Consider the following 26,742-nt stretch of genomic DNA (forward strand, 5'->3'; position numbering starts at 1 on the left):
GGGAAGGCACGCTGCTGTTGCTAGGTTACACTCCGTACACAGAGTATGGCCTAGTTCTTGCTCTGCCTTTGTAGTTTCCCCTGCCTATGGGTGCTATCTATGCCAGTAGCTGACCTTATATCTAAGAATAAGAAATGGATCAGGGTTGACTTCTTTGCTCTGCTGTCTGTCTGTCTTAAAAAAAAAATTAAAAAAATTAAAAAATTGCCGCTTAAAAGCTCTTCTATATCAGGATTGCTCTGCCAGGGTAACTTTGTGTTGGCAAATCACAGCTCAATTCAATTCAACAGTTTGAAAAGGCAAAATGTTCTAACCTTTTATTTTTGTGGTCTTTAGGACAGATTCTGTGGGAGAACATGAGTACTATGAATATGCACTCGAGAGCTTACTTGTTGCTGGAAAGAGAGTTTATAGAACATGAAGAAGCCAAGATCTTTGTGAGTACAGCTGGATTCCCAGCCCCCACCCCCTACAACTTTGTTTACAGTGGTCAAGATCAAGACTGAAGTATAACACTGTATCCATCATCATTATAACCCTCCTCATCATTAATAAAGGATGTAATGTCTCCTCTCTACTGTTCCATAAATCAAGATGATGATGATGATGATGATTATTATTTTAATGTTACACATGGTAAGTGATGTTGAAGAGCCTAACTGGATGAAGTGGGCTAGAAATATTCTAAATAAAAAACAGAGGTGGGGCAGTTTATTATGATTCTTTTTTAAAATGAATTGTGCATTGATTTTGTAACCAAATGATGAAAAATGCTTCTGACTCGGATCCTAACTGATCCTCTGCGTATAGAGGATTCTTCCATTTGTAGAGGTGAGAAGGATCTAGTAGACATTCCCACTGATAACATCTTTTTGCCAATTTCTCCTTCCTATACTGCCACATATGGTGGTTCAAAGAGTCCTCCAATTCCCTAGAACAGTTTTTTGAGGGGCAAAGGGGCTCCAGGGAGAAGAAATGAGGTCAATTAAAGTCACCTCCTCATTTCTGCTGGCTCACAGGATGCTCCTACCTGCAGAACTTGAGCTTCTGACCCATCTCCCCCTTTGCTCTGAAAAAGACCTAACTTTCTTCCTCATACTTCTTGAAATGCTGGGAATTAGTTTACTACCATCTCAAAGCTTCTCTGCTAAAGTGCTTAGGATGGTGCATAATAGACCAGCCCTTCCTTCCCCATTTCCTAAGAATAAGGTTGCCATCTTAAAAAACTTCACGACAGGCAGAAACCTTACCGGTACAGCCTTTTGCAGCACAGCAGTGGGATGGTGAGGAATGTTTTGCCTGTTGATCCTCTGCACTGTGGTCACTCAGCAGTTAAAAACACAGGAGAGCTAACCTGTGCCAACCCCAAGTGAAAAAGCCATAGAGTGACCCTTCTGCCATGTAGAGGTTTTCCAGCAATGCCAGAGCAGTAGCAGCCACCTAGCCTTCCTTTGTGTGGGGACAACTTACAATACAGGGACAACTAACCTTTCTCAGCTTAAGGGCTGCATTTCCAGGGGGTTCATGTCAGTGGTAAGAGGAGACAGAGGCAAAAGTGTACAGAATACACCTCTCCCTCCTTCCCTCCACCTCTCTCCTCCAGGCAAGCAAGAGGCATTATTACAGTGTAAGTGTGGTGGTTAGTGTGTTGGGCTTGACTGGGGAGCCCCGTGTTCAAATCCCCACTCAGGCATAAGGTTCCTTGAGCCAGTCTCTCTCAGCCTAGCCTACTTGATGGATGTTATAAAGAAAAAAAATGGGGAAGGGGACAACTGTATGTGTACCACTTTGAGTCCTTCTAGGAGGCAAAATAGAATAGAAATGCAATAAAAAATAGTAATTTTTAAAAACCTAACCAGAGAAAAACACTTGAAGGTCACAGAGCTGGACCATTGTGGGATGATGTCAAGGAAGGGGACATGACCAGCTGAAAGTCCCAAGAGCCAAATTGAGGGTCCTCAAGGGCCACAGTCAGTCCCTGGGCCTGAGGTTCTGCAATCTTTTCTAGATGATATCTGTCTCAAGAGACAATGGAGTGCACCTCTGGGGGTGAAGTCAAACCATTGCATTAGCAGCTCTGAAGGCACTTCTCCGGCTTGCAAGCCTGGGCTGCTTGTATGGAGGTCCTTTGCTGCCCAGATGATAAGACCTCCTCTTGCCCTCACTCACTGATGTGGTCCAAAGGAAAGCAGATCAATACATTTGGCACCAGCTTGGCTGCTAGAGTCGCCAGAAGGAGGCATACAAGGTGTCATCCAACCGCCTCAGGGACTCTACTCTGGATTTGTGTAGGGTTTATTATTTAGCCTTTTCTTTTCTCAGAGATATCCCATAAGGCAGCAGGGGCCTAGGATCAGAGTTTTCCTTCTCCTAGATGGGCTACATTTCCAGGTTGATGAACCCCATCTTCCCCCAGTAGTAGCCAAGCAATTATTATTTCCTTAGAACAAGGTAATGGTATATGTTATACTACTTCTCAATGTAGGGATGGGTTTTTATTATATATCCCTTTTAGTTTTTTCGGGGGGGCAGGGGGAGTAAGAACGTTGTATTGAGAAGATGATTTACATACCTATCCTAAAAGCAATAAATTTAGAATAAGGACTGGACTGTGGAACAATCTGGAGTTAAGATGAACACAGAGGAATGAACCAAATACAGTATGTGAGTTGTGTTGATGAGTTGTTTTGCTTGAGTAGGAATGAAGGGTAATGGTGGGAGAATGCATAGTGTGAAATTTTATTTTATCTAAAACATCTGTCCATAGAAAGAATGGATCTTGCAAAGAATGTGGATTCCATCCTTTCCTTAGTAGGAGGCAAATCAAGATGTACATGATAGGAGACTTTTAAAATATTGTAAACACCCTTTGCCTGCAGGGGAGCATGCCCTATCAACTCAAATGAATCTATAAATAATAACTAATTTCACGAGTGATTTAGGTGAATTTATGTGTGCATAAAACAAGGTATGATGATAGATAAAAACTGCAATAAAACAACTTACAGACATACTTTGAGTGAAAATGTACAAAGTAACATGATTCAGATACACCAGGAAACCATGTTTCTCTCTCTCTCTCTCTCTCTCTCTCACACACACACACACACACACACACACTATATATCCAGGTAATGTACAGCCGTATAAAAATTAATAGCAATACAAAACAATTATTAAAGTGACCATTACATAGGCTATCAGCATTCTGTCTGTGTGAATGGAGCCTGTCCAAATGCTGGATTTGCGCACTCCCACCCCAATCTCTTTCATGTGATGGGGAAGGAGATGGGAAGCTTCTGCTTCTAATTTTAGACTAACTGTATCTGAACCCAAGGAAATGGGGTTAGTTTAAGTTAAGGTTACTGAGAATAAGCCAGAATTAAACTGTGGTTTCAGATCCTAGTTTGTTGCCACTAGTCATAATCTGATCAATCCACAGTTCACCAAGTTCAAACATCACAGGGAACTGTGGTTATTTTAAAACCAGAAGCTTATGATCTCCTCTAGCACATGAAAGGAGAAGTAAAGTGATAGTCCCATCAAGTCTGAATTGGGCTGCTTTCATTTTCTTTTCTCAGGGCATTACTGTTGCTCCTGTGGGAGACAGCTTGATGGAATGGGTAGCTGAAATTGAAGGCCTGAAGGATACCTTATGGGAAGGTAGCCATACTGTTTCCTATAAATGTTGTGTTGCACTGTGATATTGCACTGCCAAAACAATTACGAATGCAATGTTTTTAATGTGCCGTTACTACTGCTTGCCAAATATATAACCCTTTACATATAAATGCTTTGCAGTCTCTATTGTGTTCTCTCTTCAATTACCTTGCAATATATTGAGGGATTATATTATATTGCCCAGTCAGTCTGGAAGTGGAACTTGAATCAATGTCTTCCAGATCTCAGTCCAATACCTTAACAGAAGCATTTCAAGAATAATTTTACTCCTTTCACTCTTTACAATCCAATAAAATATCTATTCCTGTTGTAAACATTTGTCTGGTTTTAACACCAATGAACAATTCACACTGGGTTGTGAATACAGTGTATTCTCAACACAGATTTGAAGCATATATGAGTGTCATTAAGTGTGTGGACAGTCCTTAACTACATGAACAGTGCCAGTGGATTCACTACAGTTAGGTAACATAGGAATATAGGAAGCTGCCTTAGATTCAGTTGGACCATTGGTCCCATGTAGCTCAGTATTATCTGCATTGACTGCTAGTAGCTCTCCAGGTTTCAGACAAGGGACACTCCCAGCACTACCCAGAGTCTTTCCCATTACGTGGAATGAAGCCCACACGCTCGGTGCAAGTATATATGTGAAAATAACTGCTCCTGTGCTTTCATATATTGCATCGTGAGTTCAGTCTTAATTTTTCTAAAACTTTGAAATAATAGGTCACCTCCCTGAAATGTTTTGTGATGTAGAAAAAGATTGAAAGAAGAAGAAAAAAGATTTCAGTGACCTTTTGAAATGACTACACATGTATTGATAGCATTGCAAATTTTCAAAAGCAGATGTTTTGCAACTATGAAATATCACAGCATAGGCATTAATATGTCTATATCTTTATGTAACAAGTGGAATAGCATATAAACTTTAAACACAATGAATTCGAGCTCATTGCTCTATTATTTGCTAATTCAGAGGTGGCTATCCATACAGCTACCATCCCCAACCTGATGCGGTCTAGTTGTTTGGGTCTGCAGCTGCTATAGTCTTTCACCATTGGCCATGCTGGTTGTGGCAGAAGAGAGTAGTACATCTGATAGGCACCAGGTTAGAGAAGGCTATCTTAGAGGTATAAATGTGACACTGTATGCATCTCTCTAAATCCCCTGATGCACCTTAGGCTCCTTCTGCCCGTTCTCTTTCTGTTCCTGTCATCTGCTTTCCTCTCACACATTTGAAGTCCTCTTCACCACAGCAGGAGAGGGAAGGAGTGGGCAACAAGACCAGGAAGAGAGTGGGTGGGAGGAGCTGCAGCTGCCTTATCTCCCATTGCTGCATTAGATTAAAAGGTTTGCATCCGGTGTCTGCATTGCAAAGTAGCAGCCCTAGCTATAAATATTTCTAAAAGTATGTCAATATAAAGCCACAGTCTGTGCAAGCTTACATGCAAGTTAGGCATATTGATGACAGCAGGACTTATTTCCAAGTAAATGCATGCAATTTGGGGCTACACGTGCACTTAGATGTTCTGATTTATTTCTTTTTTGTACTAGGAGCTGAACTCCAACTATCATTAAGGTACACTGAAGAGTACAACAGAGTCCCTCCAAGCATCACTTTCAACACTATTCCGTTCCATCCCAATGGTAAGGATGGCACTGATGGCGGTGTCCTTCCCATGGTGGTTGCTTAGCAGCAGAGGCTAGGTGTCCTTGACCCAGTCATACTCCTAGATTTCAGAGCGGTTCTACTTCAAAGTGCTTTTTAGCAGCTACACATAATTCAAATGCTAAAGCCTTTCCTTAAGGATAGGAACCTATTGACTTGCGACATTTCTCTCAGGTCCTTAGAGCTGCATTTTAGCTTCAAAACAACGCTATAAAGTGGGCTTGCCAAAACCAACCAAAGCTAGCTGTAGTCATTACACTAGTTACAGCTTTCTAATAATTATCGACTTGATAGTTAAGCTTCTAGTGTAGAAAAGTGTTGTGAATTTGTACACTAACCAGATGAGGCAGAAACATTGTTGGTTTGTGGACAGTCTGATCCAGATAGAGGTGTACAGGTTGATTCAGATGCAGTTACAGCCCTGCTGAAGACTCAGTTTCACAGCTTGGGAGTCGCCATTGATCCTGCACAGTTCTTAGAGTCCAAACTGGCAGTGATGACTAGGATTGTCCTTTATGAGCTTCAGCTGGTACAGTGGTGCCCCGCAAGACGAATGCCTCGCAAGACGGAAAACCCGCAAGACGAAAGGGTTTTCCGTTTTCAGAGGTGCTTCGCAAGACGAATTTCCCTATGGGCTTGCTTCGCAAGACGAAAATGTCTTGCGATTCTTGAGGTTTTTTTCCGCTCCCCAACCCCTTTTTCTAAAGCGCTAAGCTGCTAATAGCCTTTTAGCAGCTAATCCGCTAATCCCTTAAGCCTTTAATAGCCGTTAATAGCCCTTAAACTGCTAATAGCGCTAATCCACTAATGGGCTTGCTTCGCAAGACGAAAAAACCGCAAGACGAAAAGACTCGCGGAACGGATTCTTTTTGTCTTGCGAGGCACCACTGTACTACAATTCTGCCCTTTCCTCCAAATCAGACCTGGCCACTATAATTCATGTACTTATAGACTTGACTGCTGCTTCTGTAGTGCACTCTAAATTGTGCTGCTCTTTAAAGACATCTAGAAATTTCAATTAGTACAAAAAGACACTGCTAGGTCTGTGGTTGTTGCCTGTTTGTTGTCAAGTTCAACTGGAGGTAATGGGTCACATTTTTAAAGCACTAAATGGCTTTGGGACCTTGATGCATTAAGTATAGCTTTCTTCCATATGGACTCTTTCATGTACTTTTCAAGTATCTGAGGTCCTGCTCCATTCCAATCCCAACAAGCTGAAGTTTGCTTACTATGTAGGAGAAGATCCTTTTTTAGCAGTAGAGCAGATTCCATAGAACTGGATCCCCAGGCCAGTATTACTGCCTCCCTTTAGACCCACAGGTCAGCATATGTCTTTTTAAGGAGGCCATAGGTGCAGTAACTCTGTTGTCTTTCTGCTTTCTGTATAGATTACTTCTGCTGATACATTTGCAATCCCTTTCAATTTTTATTTTATTTTATCTCTGGTGTTGTGTACTTTTTTGCCTTTATTATGTTGTTTGTTCATTGCTATGACAGTTTTGTTAGTCGCTGTGAATTATTTGATAGAAAGCTAGATACAAATTTTAAATGAAAAATAACTCAGTTAGATCTTTAGATATCTGCATACCTTTCTTTTGTTGTCTAGCTGTAGGGAATAAAACTTATCATAGCCTGTCTAGCATAATTCTGATACAAAGTTTCAACTGTCTTATTGGCATATAAGCGTATGAACCTCCATTCTGAGCATTAATGATTTGTCTTCCATGCAAGTGGACCCAAAGACTGGAAGACCTTGTCTGGATTTTCTAGATGATCCTACCAAGTGGGACAGCAAACTTACAATGACTAGTATCCTACTTTGTATCCAGGTAAAGAAAGAACCGTGCAAAAAATAATTTATCTTACTTTTCTTTTGTTATCAGGATAATTGGGGTCTGATGCCAGGATCCAAATAGCTTACTTAGGTTCATGTAATAGGTTTCCATGAGTCCAGTGAAGTCCCTGCCACCGTTCACTATTTGAAAATGTGTTCACTCTCCCTCCCATAGCACAAACTGTTTATGAAGCTTCCCTCGGTTTTACAAGTTTCAGAATCAGTTTGCTGGTTAGTAGGAGAGAGGACCCATAAGGGGAAAAGTATAGCACACATGCACCAGCTTCAAAGAATTGTTTTCTCAGTTTTTTGGATTCTAGTCACAGTATTGATTTCAAACCTAAATTGTATTTGTACGAAGCAGGAACTGTTATTCATATATTTGTTTCATTGAACGCCATAGCAGTTTGCTATTGATTTTCATAGTCAAAACATGGAACCCAAAAAGAAAGGAAATCTGTTTCAATCGAGAAGTAGTTGTTGCTTTGAATGTAATATATCAGCAGTTTTGTACAAACTCATTTCTTTGGCCCCATTTTCCAATTAAGGTATGAAATGTGAAACTCAATTTTGTTCATCTTTTGTTAATTCACCTCATTTTGCTCATGTGCCTCACTTACTCCTTATTAGCCTTGTCTGAAACAGCTTGGACAAAACTGTTGTGAGAAGCAATAAAATAAAAGCAGAAAAAGGCCACCTTTTAAAAGCTGTAGCAGTAACTTCTTAATTTGGATAAGAATTTAATCTGTATGTGAATTATGTTTCAGACAGAACTTCAGACAGTTCTAATGGTGAACATGAATAGCCCAGCTGCAGCTTTTACCAGTTCTATCTTTCATATGTTCTTTCTGTCACTCTTTCACAAGCAAACCAGTGTGGGCAAAGTAATCAACATGGCTAACTTTCCATCATGAATTTTTGAGTGTTCTGGGACAAAATGTGCCTACATTTCTTTGGTGCCGCACGAAGACACCAAGCTGAATCTTGTTGGGGAACCCTGATAAAAGCTGTGAGTGAATTCCTATCTTCTGTGTGCAGAGTATTAGACTGCACACGCCCCGTACATTTAAAGCACACGCACACACACACCAAAAAAAGAATCATGGGAACTGTAGTGCACCCCTCACAAAGCTGCCCTTAACAAACTACAGTTACCAGGAGTCCATCTGGGGCTGGATGTGCGTTAAAAGTATGGTGTATGTGCAGCCTAACGCTCTACACACGCAAGATAGGAATTCACCCGTAGATTTTTCTCATGGCGGGACTGGCAGCAATCACCTCTGTAAGGAAGTTGAGGCTGCAAAGTCGCTTCCCTGTTAACTGGTTTAGCCACAGAGAGATCTGGCTCACTCCACTGCCCCCCCCCATTACTCCACGTCTGCCACTCAGCCATGGCAGTCAGGAGTGCCATGGTTGAGGCAAACAGAGCAGAACGGTGGGAGGTGGAGGCTGACCATACTGTTTTCCTTGTACATACACACACACAGCAGGATTTGCCAAAGAAGCAAATGTTTGTATCCTTCTTTACAGTCATGAAATGCTTTTACTTTCTCTGAATTCTGGTGATTCATAAAGCTTTATAAACTGGTACACCCATGTATCTTCCTGTAGGTTTTGCTGTCTATTCCAGTTTTGAAAAATCCAGTGAACTTGGAGGCAGCTCATTTGCTGAGGAACAATTATCCCCTGTATAGGAAAAAAGTTATACAGTGTGTCAAAACTAGCCAGCACCTAGAAGGTAATAAACCTCCATGCTTTATGCTTTTAGTCATAAATATATTCTTTGAGCACCATGGGGAGTTTTAGAAGAACCCGTTTAAATGGCTTTCTTAAAAAACCACTATTTTACACAAGGCAGTAAATTTTAATTAGTGTGATTGGCAATGTAACTTGAGTATGGGTTCTCTAGGCAGATCTATGATCTCACAAAGCATATTTGCCAGGCAGTGTTCAGAGGTGATGCAGAGGTCATGAGCTGGGAAATGAAGCAAGGGCAACACTGGAACAGGAGAAAGTTAGAGTTGTTAGCCAGTGATTTCTTTAGATGCCACATTTACCCTACAGCATGACCCACAATGAAAAGTAACCACATAGCAATGCCACTATTTTGCTACTACTTTACATTAAGGTTTGAGCCCAAGTAAATATTGACATTGGAACTGAGATGTATCCTGCACCTTCCATGTATTCTGATCTCACCTGAGCAGATCAAATATGTAATATAATTCAGACATGTTAAAATATGTGTAACTATAGGCCACATTCACTGGACCTCCAAGAGCAGCCTTTGTCAACCGTGGGTCCCCAGATTTTGTTGGACTACAACCAGGACTTTATTTCAGTGGGAACTCACTGGAACTCAGTTCTGGCACCTCTCTTGTGGGTTCCAGCACCTCCAGTCATTCTAAGAGAATGAGGGAGGCCTTCATGGTGAGTTCTGGCACCTCTTTTTCTAGAAAAATAGCACTGACTACAACTCGCGTCATTTCATTCCAGCATGGCCAGTGGTCAAGGATGATGGGAATTGCAGTTAAAGAACATAGGGGGACCCAAGATTGAAAAAGGCTGAGCACAAGGGTGGTTTGGTCTTCATATGGCAAGACCCTATATGAGCATTCTTTCCTTGAGGTTGTGTTTGACTGGAGGATGCGGTTCTCAGCTGGGGTAGTTGTAGCATTATTACTATACAACAGGCCTCCTGGGTCAAGACATCATTTTTATTCTGCACCTGTGATGTGAATGGGTTTGTTCAGACAAGTTAGAATCCGTTCAGGTCTTCATTGACCCCATACAATTTCCTATGGGTTGGCACTAAGTATGGGGCAGCCTCAAAAGCCAGACAGGATCAAGTGAGGCACTTGTTGCACATGGTATGTAGACAATTTGCCACTGCACTTTGAATGGTCATGGCAGTACTTCTTCAAGCTGCGGTGATTGTGCAAACTGCAGCAGTTGCATGTCCACCTCACACTTGCAAACACCAATTCACAGAACCATTGCATCCATTGTAGTTTTGGCCAGGTTTTGAGACTACTGACATTCCTGTGCACTGGGTTCAACTGCATCTGAACTATGTATTAGTGTGCCCTTTGAGGGGGGGCATGATAGGATTGTAAGTGCCCAGAACATTAAGGATAAGCAAATCACATATTTTTAAAAGTTGCTCTCTTTATAGCTATCAGTTTGGAAAGATCTCTCAGCACATTCAGGCGTCCCCAGGAAGATGAAGAATATGGCCAAGGAAGGTAATAAATTATGATTAAGAGGCTGTAAATGGGCCACAAAAAGCTTCCAATTTTATAACCATCCAAATTAGGGTAACTGTATAAATTAACTCATTTTGTATATTTCTGGTTGATCAGTTGGTTGGTTAATTGGTTAATTAGAAAACTAGCAAGCCACCCTTCAGAAAAATATATATCAGGATAACAATAAAATGATAGAAACAATAAAGATATAAAACCTCTATAAGTTGAAACAGTGGAAGAAGCATTAGAACAAAACCATAAATATTTAGCAGGACGGATAAAACCATAATAATAATAACTGTTTATTATGGCTGAGTTTGTGTGTAACAGCTAAACCGTGATTTAGTGTTACATGCATGAGCCTCCGCAAGCCCAAGTGAAGCCATAGGCTGAAATGTTCCCCACTCCCTTCCTCCCATGTGACTGGGAGAAGGATTGAACTGTGATTCAGTATCACATTCCACAATTCATTGCTTGTCACTACATATTGTTTAGAGCTTTAAACACTAGCGTGAGCATCTTAAATTAAGCTTAGAAATGAACCGGCAGCCAATGCAGCTGTTTTAGAGGAAGGTTTATACGAATTCTAAAGGCAACCCTATCCAGTAATCTGGTCACTGCACTTTGAACCAGTTGACGTTTCTGATTTGTCTTCAAGGGCAGCCCCACATAGAATGCATAGCAGTAATCTGGTCTGAAAGTTACCAGAGCGTGGAATACTGTGTCCAAATCATCTCTGTCCTGAGGCGCCGTTGCCAATAACCAAATGTAGCTAGAAACAGCCAAGCCACTGAGGCCAGCTGGGCCTCAGCTGACAATATTGGTTCCAGGAGTACCCTCAAGCTACAAACATGCCCCTTCCTGAACTCCATCCATTCCCACCAGAATTTCTGTGGTAGAAAAATATTGGGACAGTTTTATGGGGCAGGAGAGCAAAAATCTTTAGAGTTGAGGGTACTAGGAAAGTAAAGAGGTGTCAGCCTTGTTATTAGTGGCTGAAGAAGGTTCAGAGTTGAACAGTTTCTCACAACTTTAAATAAAGAGGGAAGTATAAAGTCTTTGAAGAGCAGCTGCTAACATCTTACAGGACAGCAGAAGCAAAAGCGGAGGAAAGAGCAGGGCAGGAACATCAAATATACCAAGAATAATGGTGTTCTTTGTGCTCAAGATTCTTGTCATTTTATAAGATACTACGTTGCTGGTCTCCTTCCTCTTGAATTCTTTGAAGCCTGCTGAAATATCTGTGGTAGTAACACGCCCAGAGGGTTTTTTGGAGCTCCTATACATGGCTCCCTCTGTTTGGCTTATTTATAAAATTATGCTGCTGCTTTTATTTTTAATTATTCAATTTGGTGATAGGCCTATTTTATTGAAGTATGTCCAACAGTGAATAAGACACAGAACGCCCTAGGCACTAAGCTATACAAAGGCTGCATACAACTCTGCCTGCTTTCTCATAGTGTCCCCCTGCCAGAGAGAGAGACCATCATTTTTTTCTTCATTTACACCGGACAGAAAGTCAGGAAAGAGCCTGCTGCCTAGCTCTCACCTTTGCATCCATGTAGTTTTGGCCACGTTTTGAGATATAGATATTGCCATCCTGCAAAATTTTAAAAATGCTACCAATTATTTTTTTTATAAAAAAAGTCTGGATTGCTAGCAGCCTGATTCACATGGAGGTTTGTGAGTTGTGTACAGAGGGAAAAAATTGAGGAAAAAATGGTTGGTTCATATGTGAACTTACTTTGCTAAACACATCCCTAATATGAATTTTTAGGGCTTATTTCTCTTGATGTTGTCCTAAGCAAGTTATAAGGTCATTTTTCTTAGTTTTGGGGCAGGAGATTCAAACAAAGGGATTTGGGAAATAACCAATCCAGCTCACTCAAACTGGGTGCAAATATGTAGGCTTGTGTTTTGTTAAAGTCATACTGTTTGTCTTTGTGTGGAAAGTGAGTAGTAAGAAATGTGGTCCTTTCAAGCCTCCTTTCTTTTTCATTTTCTTGCTGATTCTGTTGCTTTGTAGAACATTCTGCCAGAAAACCTGTGTCAGATAGCTAATTGCATAATCCTCTCTGAAAACTCATCCGTCTCCCAAATGTATATTTTCAGATATGTTACCTCCATATCGTATGAAGAATATTACTGGACATGGTATAAATTGGCCACATCAAAAGCTGCAGAAGAGTTTAAAAGCCCAGGTAAGCTGATGCTTTTGGTTTAGCAAAAACTAAAGATAGCAAGCCTGATTCTGATCTTGTGCTAGATTTGAGTAAGTGCAAGGGCTCATTCTCATGACCTCCCAGTATGGCAGCTGAAGTTTTAAGTCAGGCCACACAAACTTTCAGGAGCAATGCCATACACTAAGGAAATTTTTGAATGAAAGCTGGCTCATGACTTTGTGAGATTTTGGCTAGTCTTATTAAAGGTATTATAACACTGTAGCTTCTGGAGCAGTTGCTTTTTTTTGTAATGGACAAACATAGCTACCTTCTTTTTAAGATGGTTGGATGGCGGCTAACAGATTGAGGTTGAATCCTGACAAGACAGAAGTACTGTTCTTGGGGGACAGGAGGCGGGCAGGTGTGGAGGATTCCCTGGTCCTGAATGGGGTAACTGTGCCCCTGAAGGACCAGGTGCGCAGCCTGGGAGTCATTTTGGACTCGCAGCTGTCCATGGAGGCACAGGTTAAATCTGTGTCCAGGGCAGCTGTTTACCAGCTCCATCTGGTACGCAGGCTGAGTCCCTATCTGCCTGCAGACTGTCTTGCCAGAGTGGTGCATGCTCTGGTTATCTCCCGCTTGGACTACTGCAATGCGCTCTACGTGGGGCTACCTTTGAAGGTGACCCGGAAACTACAACTAATCCAGAACGCGGCAGCTATACTGGTGACTGGGAGCGGCCGCCAAGACCTCATAATACCGGTCCTAAACGACCTACATTGGCTCCCAGTACGTTTCCGAGCACAATTCAAAGTATTGGTGCTGACCTTTAAAGCCCTAAACGGCCTCGGTCCAGTATACCTGAAGGAGCGTCTCCACCCCCATCGTTCTGCCCGGACACTGAGATCCAGCACCGAGGGCCTTCTGGTGGTTCCCTCACTGCGAGAAGCCAAGTTACAGAGAACCAGGCACAAGGCCTTCTCGGTAGTGGCGCCCTCCCTGTGGAACGCCCTCCCACCAGATGTCAAAGAGAACAACTACCAGACTTTTAGAAGATATCTGAAGGCAGCCCTGTTTAGGGAAGCTTTTAATGTTTGATGTATTAGAGGATTTTAATAATTTTTTTGTAAGCCGCCCAGAGTGGCTGGGGAAGCCCAGCCAGATGGACGGGGTACAAATAATAAATTCTTCTTCTTCTTCTTCTTCTTCTTATTATTATTTAAAGTTGCATGTATGTGCCAGTACCACATGATTGATATTTTTCACCCACCGTGTGCTCTTGAAATGCTCAGGTGATATGTAGGAGCAAGACTGGTGCAATACATTGTGTCACCTGAGGCAGACAGTGGCCATCATCCTGCCCCCCCCCCATTTCCTCTACCTCTGCTGTTGGTTCCCCTCCTCCTTTCCCTTCTGCTGCCACTGTTACCCCTTCCTTGCCTCAACTAGTTACATTAAACTTAACTTCAGGAGTGCCAGCTTGGTCCCACGACCATGGATGCCCAGGGCTGTGGGTGCCATGCAGTGTGCATGGCCCTGGCACTGGAATTTGTGGGTGCCCAGTCCCTTCATAGGGAATTTTGTGGGTCCTTGGACACCCAGGGCCCCAGGGAGTTGGCACCTACGCTTAAGTTTAAACAGAATTTCTAGCTGTTGCTGCCAATCAATGGCAGCACAGGCATTCTCCCAGTCACCTTTTTCAAAATGCCTTTGCTCTTCCTCAGTGCATGGCAGGGGGAAGAGGGGGTTGTACTGAAGCTTCTTGCTGCTCTGATGTAGCAGCAGCAGGGCTGGTGGGTGGGCTGGTAGATAGGGGACCAGTTTGCCATTCCCCCAAACAGAATTTTTGAAAACTAAAAACATGTACACAGAACAATTTTAATAATAAGTTAGAATTTAAAATAGCAGCAGTAATAGAGCAAGACATAGAAGCCACTAGTGTCTATGAAAATTGGTTATACCCTGTCTCCTGAATAATAAAAGGTTGGTGGCTCAGTTACTCACCAAGGAAAGGCATTCTACAAATGGGACACAAACACTGAGAAGGTCATTTTCCTGGTTGCTGTCTTCCTAATGTCATCTGGCAGAAACACCCATAGAAGAAACCATGAAACATGTCTTAAATTCACTTTTGTATATAGGATTTTATTTAGGGTTCATGTTGCTCGCTGAAGTTTTCCTTTAGCATTCCTTCAGCTTTCATACTATGCTGAAAGGCATAGTATGTTTAAGGATCAGGCTTGTCCTTCAGACCCTTATTGTTTCCACTAAACACAATTGTTCTCCTGTTGAAACTGTTGGCAATTCTCTTTCTAGTGTTTGAAGACCCAAACTTCATAGGAAACCGCTATGGATGGAGGGCAGAAAATGTGGACAAAGGACAATGGGATAGTCTTACGTAGGTATCTTATGAAAATTCAAATTGTGCACATCTAGAAGCAGCAAAATATGGTGCCAAATTTGGGGTCTTGGTGTTATAGTGATTATATATGCAAAATGTCTTTGTGAGGGTATCCGCAGTAAATCAAAATGTATGCTTTGAATTATGAAGCCACAGGGTCAAGTAATACAGAATCATGTAGCAATAATAATAATACGGTGTAAAGTCTCCATCACCTGCCTCTTTTGTGAAAGTTTAACAAACAGCTGAAAGATAGATAGATAGATAGATAGATAGATAGATAGATAGATAGATAGAAGAAAGAAACTTCTGGTGTGTTTGAAGCAGGGGTTTTTCAGAATGCAAATTTGTCTCGCTTATAATGCTCAGATGTATTATGAATTCAGCATTGTTTGCTTGAGAGGTCTTCTCTGGGTCAAAATATAAAAGGAGATTATGGATATGCATGAGCTGTAAGTTTTTAACTGCTCTTCAAAATTTCATTTCTATTTTCATCCCAGTCCTAGGTGCTAATTGTTCCAGGGAACTATGCAGTTCTTAAGTTACAGCACATCTCGAGGCAGCTCCTGAGCCTTGGGAGCAAGGGAGCTCAGCAATCCTTGAACTTGTTTGTCCAAATGAGCAAAACCTTGACAGGGTCTCCTTATAATTTCTTCCCGTAAACCCTTTCATTAGTCCATGTCACCCTAGTTAGACTCTTAGGGTAGGGGTTCCTTCGTGTCAAGTGGCTGCTGAAAACTCATTGAAAATATAGGCACCTTTTGACAATAGTAAAAGCAAAAAGGAAACTGAAATGACATGTTTGACTCAGAATTAGTTTTGGGGACAATTCTCTTTATTATTTTATCCAATGTGTGTGGTTGCTGCCTCCTAAGTAGATTTAAAATCTTCTCTTCTTCTTTGTGTCTGTTTGGGATTGGGAGAAGAGGCTTGAATTTCCAATATGCCTCTGATACCAGGTACTGGGGATATAATGCTCATGTCCTGTTTGTGGTCTCCGTGCATCTGGTTGGCCACCGTGAGAACAGAATGCTGAATTACTTAGGGCTTTGGTCTGATCGGGCCCTTCTTATGTTCTTAATTATTTGTGGAAGACTATCAAGTTGCAGGAGGCCCATACCTGTCCAAATAATCTTGCCTTTATTTGTTTTTGTGACTCAGTTCAGTGTTCCTTTAGTCCACTGGCTCTATAGAAAATGGCTTTTGGTGGCACAGAGGACTAAATGGACAGTATTGTTTTGCTGCCTTCAAACAACTGAGTATCTGAGAAATAAATTGTCAATAACTCTACCTGTCACCCAGCCTGGCCCTCCTTTGTTACACATAACAGTTACTGCTTCGTTTCTGTCTCTAATCACTGATCTTAGTGCCTCTGTATCTCCACAAGGAGCATCATCAGGGTCAGGATGCAGCACTCAACCAAGTAAATTTGCAATATTTCACATTTTGCCTCATTAAGGAGAGGAGGAGTGGACAAGGAAGTTGACAGCTAGTGGATTCCTCTGATTTTCCCAGTACTGCAACCAGCCCTCCTTTAGCTGCTACTTATTTTTCCCTGTCATTTTCAATACTTGCGTATGACAGAATATGCAGAATGGGCTGGTCCTGGGGCTGTGTGGGGAGTGCGTCCTCATCCTTATAAAGGCCAATCATTCCATTTTATTTGGAACTTGCTCTGGGGACAGAGAAGCATGTGCACTCCTGTCCCTCTGACCCCAGAGCAAATAATCAGTCAGTCTGATTATAATGTCTAAAGGTTATAGAATAGATTATACCCATATGGAAGAATCTATTTTATCTGACTTGCACTATGTATTTAATGTGTGTTTTTAAACATGCTGAAGAAGATTGCAACTAATTATTTCATATATATGTTTATATATACAGGGCAGGGAAAGGCACTTCACCAGATAGTTTTGCCCACAAACTCGCAGAAACTCTATGAATATCTAATTTGAAGTTCAAATTGAAGGAAAGCAAACTATGGGACTAAATGAGTTTATTTTTCTTTCTGAAGAAACTCGAGGAATATAGGGTTAATTTTTCTTTGACACAACTTCCTTGTTTTATTTCCCTTAACAGAAGTTCTTTGTGTTATGCATTTGATAATTGCTTCATTATGTAGCACCACAGCATCCTACGTGACCCAAGAAAACATTCCAAAAAACTGAGAACGTCCTTTTTGACCCATCTGTCCATTTTTTACTTTTAAAAAAATGCAGCATGAACAGGCTGGAGCTGTTTGAGAAAGCAGCATTTGCTGTGAATCAGAGCAGCTTTCTCATGTTAACTTCATAGGAACATGAAAGGAACTTGCTATGAACCCCCCACCCGTTTGAATTTGCCTGAGTGAAATGGCCACCTCCCACTGCCATCTGGCGGTAGCAGACAGACACTTTCCAAGCCGGTCTCCTTTTTATCTGTTGCTTCGTTTGGTTGGCAAAAAGCTGATTCCCCTAACTATTGCATGTCCAGATGAGGACGGCAGCAATCCAGTTTTGCTTATAGTGAAAAAGTTGTCTGCGTGGCTGGCCCTGTTGTGTTACAGCAGGGGTGTCAAACTCAAATTCATCGGGGGCCGCATCAGCAGTTTGGTCACCCTCAAAGGGCCGGTTGTATCGGCCTAAAATATTTGAGCAGGCTGAGACCCCCAAAGTTGATGGGCTTTGACATTTAAATGGGATGTGTGTGGCATGTGATAAATTATGTGAGGTTCGAGCTGGTCTTTGACCCGTAATAAATGATGATGATGATGATGATGATGATGATGATGATGATGTGAGGTGGGGCCTACCTGCCCCCCTCAATATTTTATTCAGCCTGACACCCCTGTTATGAAAGATTACTAAAGTCTGCCCCTGTGGTGATGTATCATAACATTGTGCAGGCCCAGTCTGAGGGCACCTTTACTGGACTGCGTCTTGTGGCTGGGGCTTATCTACGCCTTCTCTTCCTTCTCCGCCTGGTGCTGCCTCCTCCCTGTGCCAGGTGCTGGCGGGGGGGGGGGGGGGAGATGTGCCGGTTGCAACCCAGTTTCTGACGGGGGCCAATGCTGCTTGTTCTTCCCTCTACTTTTCAACACTGCAATATATCGCTACCGTATCACAACATCACTATCACAATGTTGAAAAGTTGGTATCGTCTGCTTTTAGGGGCTGATGGGCTTACTCAGTACGGACAGGGGCACTCCTAGGAATTTATTGGATTTCAAATCCCTGGATTTCAAATCCCATTGAGGGGGGGCAGGGGCGGACTTTGGTAATATGGCACCCACCCTGAGTGAGGACAAACTTTGGTGCCCCCCCCCCCATAGAATAAATAGGCATCGTTATCATTATTTTGTCCTCCCTTGGCTCGGGGCGGGTAAGGCGCCCGCACGGCCCCAAATCTGGTGCTGGTGGAGGAAGCACATTTCCACAACGGGCCGAGCTGCCCCTGTGGATCCTGCTGCCTGAGGCAGCCGCCTCCCTTGCCCTCCGTGGCAAGCCGAGGCTGAGGGGGACGTTCGCTTGCCCAGGCGCCGGGCTTCCGTCCACTTGCTCCGGTGCGCTCGCTGCAGCCCTGCTGCCAGCTGCCAGCAGCCGTCGGGGAAGGCGGCCGGGCTCCGGGGCTCGGTGGGGCCCGCCGGCAGAGGGCGGCGCTGCGCCTCGCCTGGGCGTGGAAGCCCTGCTGGCACGTTGTCTCCCACGCCGCGCGTTCGCGTCGCGCTCCCGCCTCCATCTCGGCTCGCTCCCTCCCGTTCTCCGCCTCCGCGCCTCGCCTGCCAGACTCGCATCCCTGCCCGGCGGCGGCACAGCGGAGGCCGAGCATGGCACCAGCAGCGGCTTCCGGGGCGCGCGGAGGAGCAGCCTCTCTGCTCACCTCCACCTTCGTGCTGAAAGGCGACGCGGCGCACAACCAGGCGATGGTGCACTGGATGGGCGAGAACAGCAGTGAGAATGGCGGCTACACGGGCCACATGACAACGTCTGGCGGGCCGGATTCGGCCCGCGGGCCTTGTGTTTGACACCTGTGTGTTACAGCATAAAGCCATACCTGAAGGCAGAGATTGGTGTCTGAATGGTGTAGCAAGGCATCTTAGAATGTTGTCTTTTGCAGGGAGGTGCCAATTGGGTTCAGCCTCAGGCAGGAAATGCCTTGAGGTGGCATTGGCTGCCTGAGGAGCACTTCAGCATGAGCAGAGATATGTCATAGGCATCTTGAGCTAAGTGCTTAAAAGCAATAATTCAGTACAGGCTTCTAAGTAAGCTCTGCTCAAGGATGAAGCACTCAAGCATGTATTTTGAGTGTTTTGCTAGTATATTGACTATATTAAGTTTATACAATGTATTATGTGTTATTGTTTAGTCATTTAGTCGTGTCCGACTCTTCGTGACCCCATGGACCAGAGCACGCCAGGCACTCCTGTCTTCTACTGCCTCCCACAGTTTGGTCAGGCTCATGTTTGTAACTTCGAGAACACTGTCCAACTATCTCGTCCTCTGTCGTCCCCTTCTCCTTGTGCCCTCCATCTTTCCCAACGTCAGGGTCTTTTCCAGGGAGTCTTCTCTTCTCATGAGGTGGCCAAAGTATTGGAGCCTCAGCTTCAGGATCTGTCCTTCCAGAATGGAAGAATGGATGCATTTGATCTTCTTGCAGTCCATGGGACTCTCAAGAGTCTCCTCCAGCACCATAATTCAAAAGCATCAATTCTTCGGCGATCAGCCTTCTTGATGGTCCAGCTCTCACTTCCATACATCACTACTGGGAAAACCATGGCTTTAACTATACGGACCTTTGTTGGCAAGGTGATATCTCTGCTTTTTAAGATGCTGTCTAGGTTTGTCATCGCCTTTCTGCCAAGGAGCAGGCGTCTTTTAATTTCGTGACTGCTGTCTCCATCTGCAGTTATCATGGAGCCCAAGAAAGTAAAATCTCTCACTGCCTCCACTTCTTCCCCTTCTGTTTGCCAGGAGGTGATGGGCCCAATGGCCATGATCTTGGTTTTTTTGATGTTGAGCTTCAGACCATATTTTGCACAGTGATCCATGAAGGGGAATGTATTGTGTATAATGTATATAATAAGATATTAGATTTTTATTGTTTTTAGGAACATAAGGCACTCCCCTGACAATTATGATCACATCTTAACATGCAGAAATGGGAATGGGAATTTTCCCAAAGACATACCCGTGCACGTGGCCCTGGATTTTTGCTGTTTCCTCTGTGCAAGCCAATACACAATAATAATAATATAATATCAAACTTTTATTTATACCCCACCCTCCCTGGCCAAAGTTGGGCTCAGGGCGGCTAACATCAGATATATAACATTGGTATAAAATCAAACAACAATTAAATTACCTCCTAAAAACAGGTCGAAATCAAATTAAAGTCTAATTAGATGGCTTTCCGCAGGGTTAGGGTTGGGAACAGGAAGTTTGAACATTTGCAGTTTCTCTTTTAACATGTAAATTTGGACAGGAAGAAAAGAGCAGAGTGACAGTCATAATTTCAGCTCCGCTAAATATACCAGTAATTTTATCTCTGTGATTAAAGCTGAATTCATAAAACATTTTAAAACAGCACATAAGTCTGTTTTTATGTAGCATTTGTTCCTACAAACTGTGGTGAGAATGGTCAGCCACCTATTTTGTGGGCACCACTGCAAACTTTGCCTGTAGCAGCTTGAAGGATGTAAATAAACAGTTGTCTGAAGGCCCTCATTTTCTGGAGGCCCTGTGTGCTTAGCCTTGCCATGGTGGACTTTCCATATCTGTTGGGCAGGATGAGAATACCATTCAGCTCACTAAATAGTTGGAGCCTATAGATTACTGTCTCTCAGTGCAATTACAGTTGCCTTGCGGGGTAGGGGTGGGTTTAAGTTGATAAGCACATGTTAAGTGGTCATCGGATTTCACACACTGATACTTCATAAAGTACTTAGGGCAATGCTTATTACAGAACTAGTCTCTCTGCTGCAGAATGCAAGCTTCTGCTGTGTACAGAGCTCTTCTGAATTCTGCAATTAAAATGAGTTGTTTGAAAATAAAAAGCTTCAAAGCAGTCACTAGCTTCACTTACAAAAAGTGCTCTCTTTTTGACATCACATCTCTCATTTTGCTAGACCTAGTAAGCAACATTATCCACCAAAATGCTTCGGAGCCATAGTTAGTGATTGATCCTAAACATTTCTTCTTTCTGGGGTATCTCCTGCAATGACTGGGTAACATCCCCAGAACACTTGTGTGTTGTCATGTGTTCTGACATTCTGCAGGTGACATTCATGAGCAGCTTTTGCAAGTTTAGAAGGTCCTATGTGAGGCAACTGGACTTTCCGCAAGGAAGTGTATCACATATATAAAAGTCAGTTTCTGTCCCATGGTCATAGCGGGAGCAAGAAATGCTGAATAAGGTTTTATAAGGAACTCATTTTTTAATAAGCTCCCATTGAGTACTGTGGGGCAAAGTTAGTTGGCTCCAATTGGTGACACTTTGGGGAATAGGTGGTGATTAGGACATTAAACTAAATTCTTTCTTGTTGCAGCGAAGTGAGCCTTAGATTTTGTTTGTTTCCCCTTGATTTATCCATATGCACCAGACAATGTAGTTTGTAACTATTTGTATAAAACAGCAGTGGCGAATAATAGCGAGAAAGGTACATATGAAGATGAAATGGTGTTTTGTTTTGTTTTAATATTGGGAAGGGTGCCTTAAATTCAGTTAACAGATTGAGAGAGAGCACAGGGATTTTACCAGCTTAATGATCATTGAAACACTTTGAGCATGTAGTACATTTTTAAGAAACTCCCCCTGCAATTCTTTGTGGAAATCTAAGTCATTTATGCCCCCATGTGGCTGAAAGGAGAATTCATTTAACCAAATTAAGTTTACATTTAATTGAAAGTCACTCCCCCCCCCCGCCGTTTTGTCAGTGGGAGCAGGAGAATGGATAAATCAAGAGCTTATACAGACTTTTCATTTTTCAGAAGATCAAGGGGCTCTTGGGTTGATTTCCTTCCAGATTATGCATTGTCAGGAAGTAGAATTTGAGTTATGGTGGCAAGCAAACCACAAATCACACCGGACAAAACAAATTTTCTCCCACCAGAAACCACTGAAGCCAAAATATATGAATTTAGTGTATGTGTGTTAACTTTTGTGATTGTCATAGACGTTTAACAGTGTCACAAGACTCAATCCCCTCTCTATGCCTGAACAATACTTTTACATTTAAAAAAAATAAGGGAGGAACCTGTAAGACTAATACCACTAAAGCGTTTATGTGACCCATTTAAAAGAGTGAAAAATTCAAGGTTAACCCCTCCCCATTGCAGCATTGCTCTGCAAATAATTAAGTTCTTGTTAACTTTTTTAAAAAAAGTATATTTCCATTGAAAGATCTGTTTGCCCCTCTCTGTAGCACTGGAGAGCATCTAGTAATGTTGTCTAATTTTAAGGAAAGGGTGGACGTGGTTCCAGAATTTGGGGGTGGTATTGATTTAAATTTGCTTTCATTGTGGCTGTATTGGTACTCTGAGCAATCCACCCATATGGTTGTGTGGGTAGGCAAAAAAAAAGAATGATACTGTAACTGAATAATTCATCGTATCTACTTTTTAAGGACCAAACAACACATGTTGTGGGAGATCTGATTGGATTTCAAAGTGTCATTTTCCATGTTTTGTCTAGTCTTTTTAATGTTACCACTCTTCTATATTGTTGTGATGTGTAAGGGTACAGCTTTTCTAATATTACAGGGCTGTAATATTTCTTTCCAAGGTTAGGTCTGTTTTAGCTGCAACAGTCAGCTAAAGGATAGCCAAAATGCCCTACAGATGTTGTAGGTTGCAACTCCCATTGGTCCTGACGATTGTTCATACTGGCTGGAGCTGATGTGAGTTGTAGTCCATCTGCAGAGCATCTGGGGGGCACCATGCTGACTACATCTGGTGCATATTTCCCTCTGCCACAGCCAAGGCAGATAACTAGAGTTACTCCACTGGAATATATACAGTGCTCAAGTATTCACCTTTACATCGTATGCTGTCCGTTGCTCAGATTCTGGTGTGAACAACTGCAATTGGTATAGCAAAAAGCATCTTGTTAATAATGTTTATTGCTCTGAAAACAATGGTGCAAAATGCAAAGAAGAAATATGAACAGAGCATTAAAAATAAATGAATTCTGGGAATTGTGTTTGCTGTTGTGAGTGAGAGCATGTGAGGTGCTGAGGCACACGCATTCTTGTCCGCAGGAGTCCATAAGTGCATGCTTGGGAATGTGGGTTATCCTACTTCAAAGGATCTCTTTCATGCTTAGCAGATAAGAACCTGCTTTGTTATCTTGCTGAAAGTTGGGTAAAGTGCTAAATATCTTGAAGAGCAAAACCCCAGTCAAGACCTGCCCACACTTTCATGAGGCAAGCTGAAACAATTGCCGCATTCAGCTGGGGGTGGCAAATGGGTGCCCCCAAGACCTCTGCTTGCTTGCTTGCTTGCTTGCCTTGTGGGTTTAAGTACAACATCTAGGCGCAGTAGCAACGCAGCAGTGGTGGTGCAGGGGCTCTCCCAGTCACCTTGCCCAGAATGCCTTGCTCTGAGAAAAGACCCCTTGGCCCTTCCTCAGAGCAATGTAGGGAGGAGGTGGAGAGGATGCCAGTGCTTCCACCATTAGCATGGTGGCGGGGGGAGGAGGAAGAGGATAAAAGGGGGGAGAAGGAAGTGGTGTAGGTGGCCATGTCAGGAGCTAGAGGAAGAAGATAAGGAAAAGGTGGCACTAGTGGCAAGGAGGAGGAGGAGTTTGGGCAGAGGTGAGGAGGCTGTGGCCACTCATGTGAAGCAATGCAATCTCTTGTACCAGCATTGCCCCCAGCTGTTTTGTTTTTGTGCATGCTGAAGTATTTTTTCAGATAAGAATTAACCTTGGACTATTCTGGAGCCCTAACCTGAAAGCCATCTGCTGCAGATAAGATTAACTGAAAAGCAATTAGGTTTCTAAGACTTTACTGTAGCAAACAAGTCCATATTTCTGTTCATGGCCCAAGTTACGTTCAACCGTGCTCATTTCCTTTTTGGTTCTTTATCATTTCAGGCATCGATTGTTAATCTCTGAGTTTATCAAAAACCAAAAGAGAGAAAGATTGGTAGAAAGCAAGAAAAGTCATCCTCTGCTAAGCCCATCTCCAGGTACTTCTGAGACTCCAAGATTTTTGTTTTTTACTTTCTTTGAAGCGACACGTGTAGGCGGAAGAAATAGCCAACTTTCCCTGAAGTAATTGGGACTGTTGCTTGTGAACTTAGAGCTAAACTGATTTTATAATATACTATATAAAAATATAGCCATCTCTTTTCACGGTTGAAGATCATGTCATTTAGATGAATGAAAAGGTGTAGGGGTGTTACACACTTCCTTCTTTGTGAAGAGCTTTTGGGGGGGGAGGTCCTATTAGGACTAGGACAAAATCCTCCTATTTTGCACCAAACTACTGCTGCACAAACATGGAGAATGCCATTCCAATTCCTTTCTGGATTGCACCAGGAACCTCAAATGAAGACCTTCCAGGTGGTGGCTTAATGCCTGGAGGGCTCATAGCCTGGCTTGGAACAGTACGCCATCACAGAGAAGATTGATCTGCCAGATTGAAGATATTTCCCAAAACTTAATGATCCATCCCTGACAAACGCTTATCAGTCTTCCCTGTAACACCTCCAGAGGATGATTTCACATTCTCCCTAGGCAATCAGGTCTATGGCCCAGAAATGCAAGACAGAATTCTTTCCATAATATGCGGCTTAAATCATTGTTGCCACGCTGCCTCTTGTCCTTGCATGAGTGGCAAAGGTGAACCTCAATCTTCCCTGTGAGTACATTTTCAACATATGGAAAATGTTATTGTACTCTCCTTTAATCATATCTTCTGTAGCATAAAGATATCTGGTTTCCTCTTTTGTTCTATCTGCATGGTGGGCAGATTTCTATAAAATGTGTTAACTTTTTCTGTAAAACCCAACATGTAAACATTTTGAGCATACACTCTACCTGATGGACTTTTGCATAAACAAAACAAATTTTATACCTAAAACAATAAATATTAACCCAAATCAAAGGTCCTACCATCTTAAGCCATATTTCCAGACACAAATAATTATATGCATATTATTTCTCAAAATGATCATAAAAAGTCACTTCAAAGTAACTCCCCTACTCCTAATATACTAAAACACCATTTGAGTTCTTTGAAATATAAGAAAAATTATCTAGCACATATGTTAATATAGTATACCACTTTTTAAAATTTTAAAAAACCACAAATGTTGTGCTCCAATTTACTTACAGTTTTACACACCAAAAAAATCATTTATTCTCTTGTTTCCTTTTGCATAATTCCTACTATGAAAGCATCTGGATCCCAGAGTACTTCTGGAAGAGAGTCTAAGAACAGGAGCCCGGATGAGGAGCAATGGGAGAAGGAAGCGGAAGATCTAGTAATGTGGTCTGCAAGTCTTGAGCACTTGAAATTGGATTAAACTACGATCACTAATGTAATCAAGGTTGAGAGCAATATTGTTGTTGCAATAGGATCAAATGTCCAGCCATTAACCAGACCCCCCTACCCTGTACAGTTTAATACGAGGGAGATCATCTGCATATTAACTGTGCAGTTTAATAAGTGGGTGGCATGTTCTCATAGTCAAGGGTCCTCTGCCTGAATTACAGCCCCCAAAGTTCTGTATTATGAGGCTGTGAATACTGACAAATTGATGAGCAGAGATTGATGGTGGGTCACATAAGCCTTGGTTGGGTTTTTTTAAAGTGTTTCATCATAGATAAAAACTACAAATGAAGTACGCACACTTTAGCACCAATGTGGTGCTGTTGTTGTTGTGATTTATTTTAATACCTGGGCATATAACTATGTGCAGGATGCTTGATGAAGTGAAGACAGAGAAAGGGGAGGCAAATGAATGCAGAGATAGAAAGGGGAAGAGCATGGGATTGTTTCAATTGCACGTACTTAAGCTTAGTTAGAATGGAGTATGCTGACTAGGGGGATGTTCCAAAGACTTAAAAGTTTGGAGGAACCTAGAACCTCCTCCGGCTTTGAGTACATTAGTCAGTTTTCATCTTCTGCAATCTTTTGCTCCATAGGTGATAAAACATGTAGCACCTGGTCACTTGTGGCAAACTTCCAACAATACCTTCCAGCCCCTGTGACTCCAACAAAATCCCTATATTTGGTATCAAGTTGTTGGGTTTTACTGACCTGAAGTCAACTTTGGTGTAAAGCAGTCTAAAATCATGTCAGCCATAGGTCCAGCCTTATTATTTTTATATCATCCATATAAAAATCAACATATATATTAGTGAGCATAAATGAAGGAGTATTAGCTCACTATATGTGAGAAACAATTTCATCATTGCTACTATTTTTCTTCAGCAGGTCAAGAACATAATTGAGGATATCCATGCTTCTTCCACTGTACCCTTGTCAACATATTTCCTTATCTAATCATGACTTACTACCTATTCCTGACCATACTATTGGTTAGAAAATATAATTTCTCTTATTATTCCATGTCTGTTTCTTGTCCTCATATAACCCATGTGCTCTGAGGCACAGCCCTCTTTCTGCTTTCACCTCAAAATCTGATGCCCAGATAACACATTTGGGTACAGCATTTACCAGCCACACAAACCCCAAACACAGAATATATATCAACCTTTGCATTTGCCACCCATCAGCCAGCTATGATATCAGACTCTTG

General features: G+C 42.4%; 1 protein-coding gene across 4 annotated transcripts; it reads left to right on the forward strand.

The window, feature by feature from the left end:
- Positions 1-26,547, forward strand: UBE2U (ubiquitin conjugating enzyme E2 U). 4 transcript variants are annotated; one of them, XM_083448192.1, is made up of 12 exons: positions 35-247; positions 337-437; positions 3,582-3,663; positions 5,236-5,328; positions 7,082-7,179; positions 8,796-8,922; positions 10,360-10,429; positions 12,545-12,633; positions 14,911-14,992; positions 24,068-24,162; positions 25,376-25,518; positions 26,415-26,547. In XM_083448192.1, the coding sequence occupies exons 1-11, from the start codon at positions 100-102 to the stop codon at positions 25,501-25,503; spliced, it is 1,113 nt and encodes a 370-aa protein (XP_083304318.1). In that variant the 5' UTR covers positions 35-99; the 3' UTR covers positions 25,504-25,518; positions 26,415-26,547. The 4 variants fall into 4 exon arrangements, with proteins under 4 accessions (XP_083304319.1, XP_083304318.1, XP_083304317.1 ...); XM_083448191.1 differs by having other exon boundaries at positions 26,418-26,547; XM_083448193.1 differs by lacking the exon at positions 26,415-26,547 and having other exon boundaries at positions 1-43; positions 25,376-25,522.
- Positions 26,548-26,742: the final 195 nt, after the last annotated feature.

The sequence above is a fragment of the Podarcis tiliguerta genome, assembly GCF_965153285.1.
Source record: "Podarcis tiliguerta genome assembly, chromosome: 6".
Classification (NCBI taxonomy): Eukaryota; Metazoa; Chordata; class Lepidosauria; order Squamata; family Lacertidae; genus Podarcis; species Podarcis tiliguerta.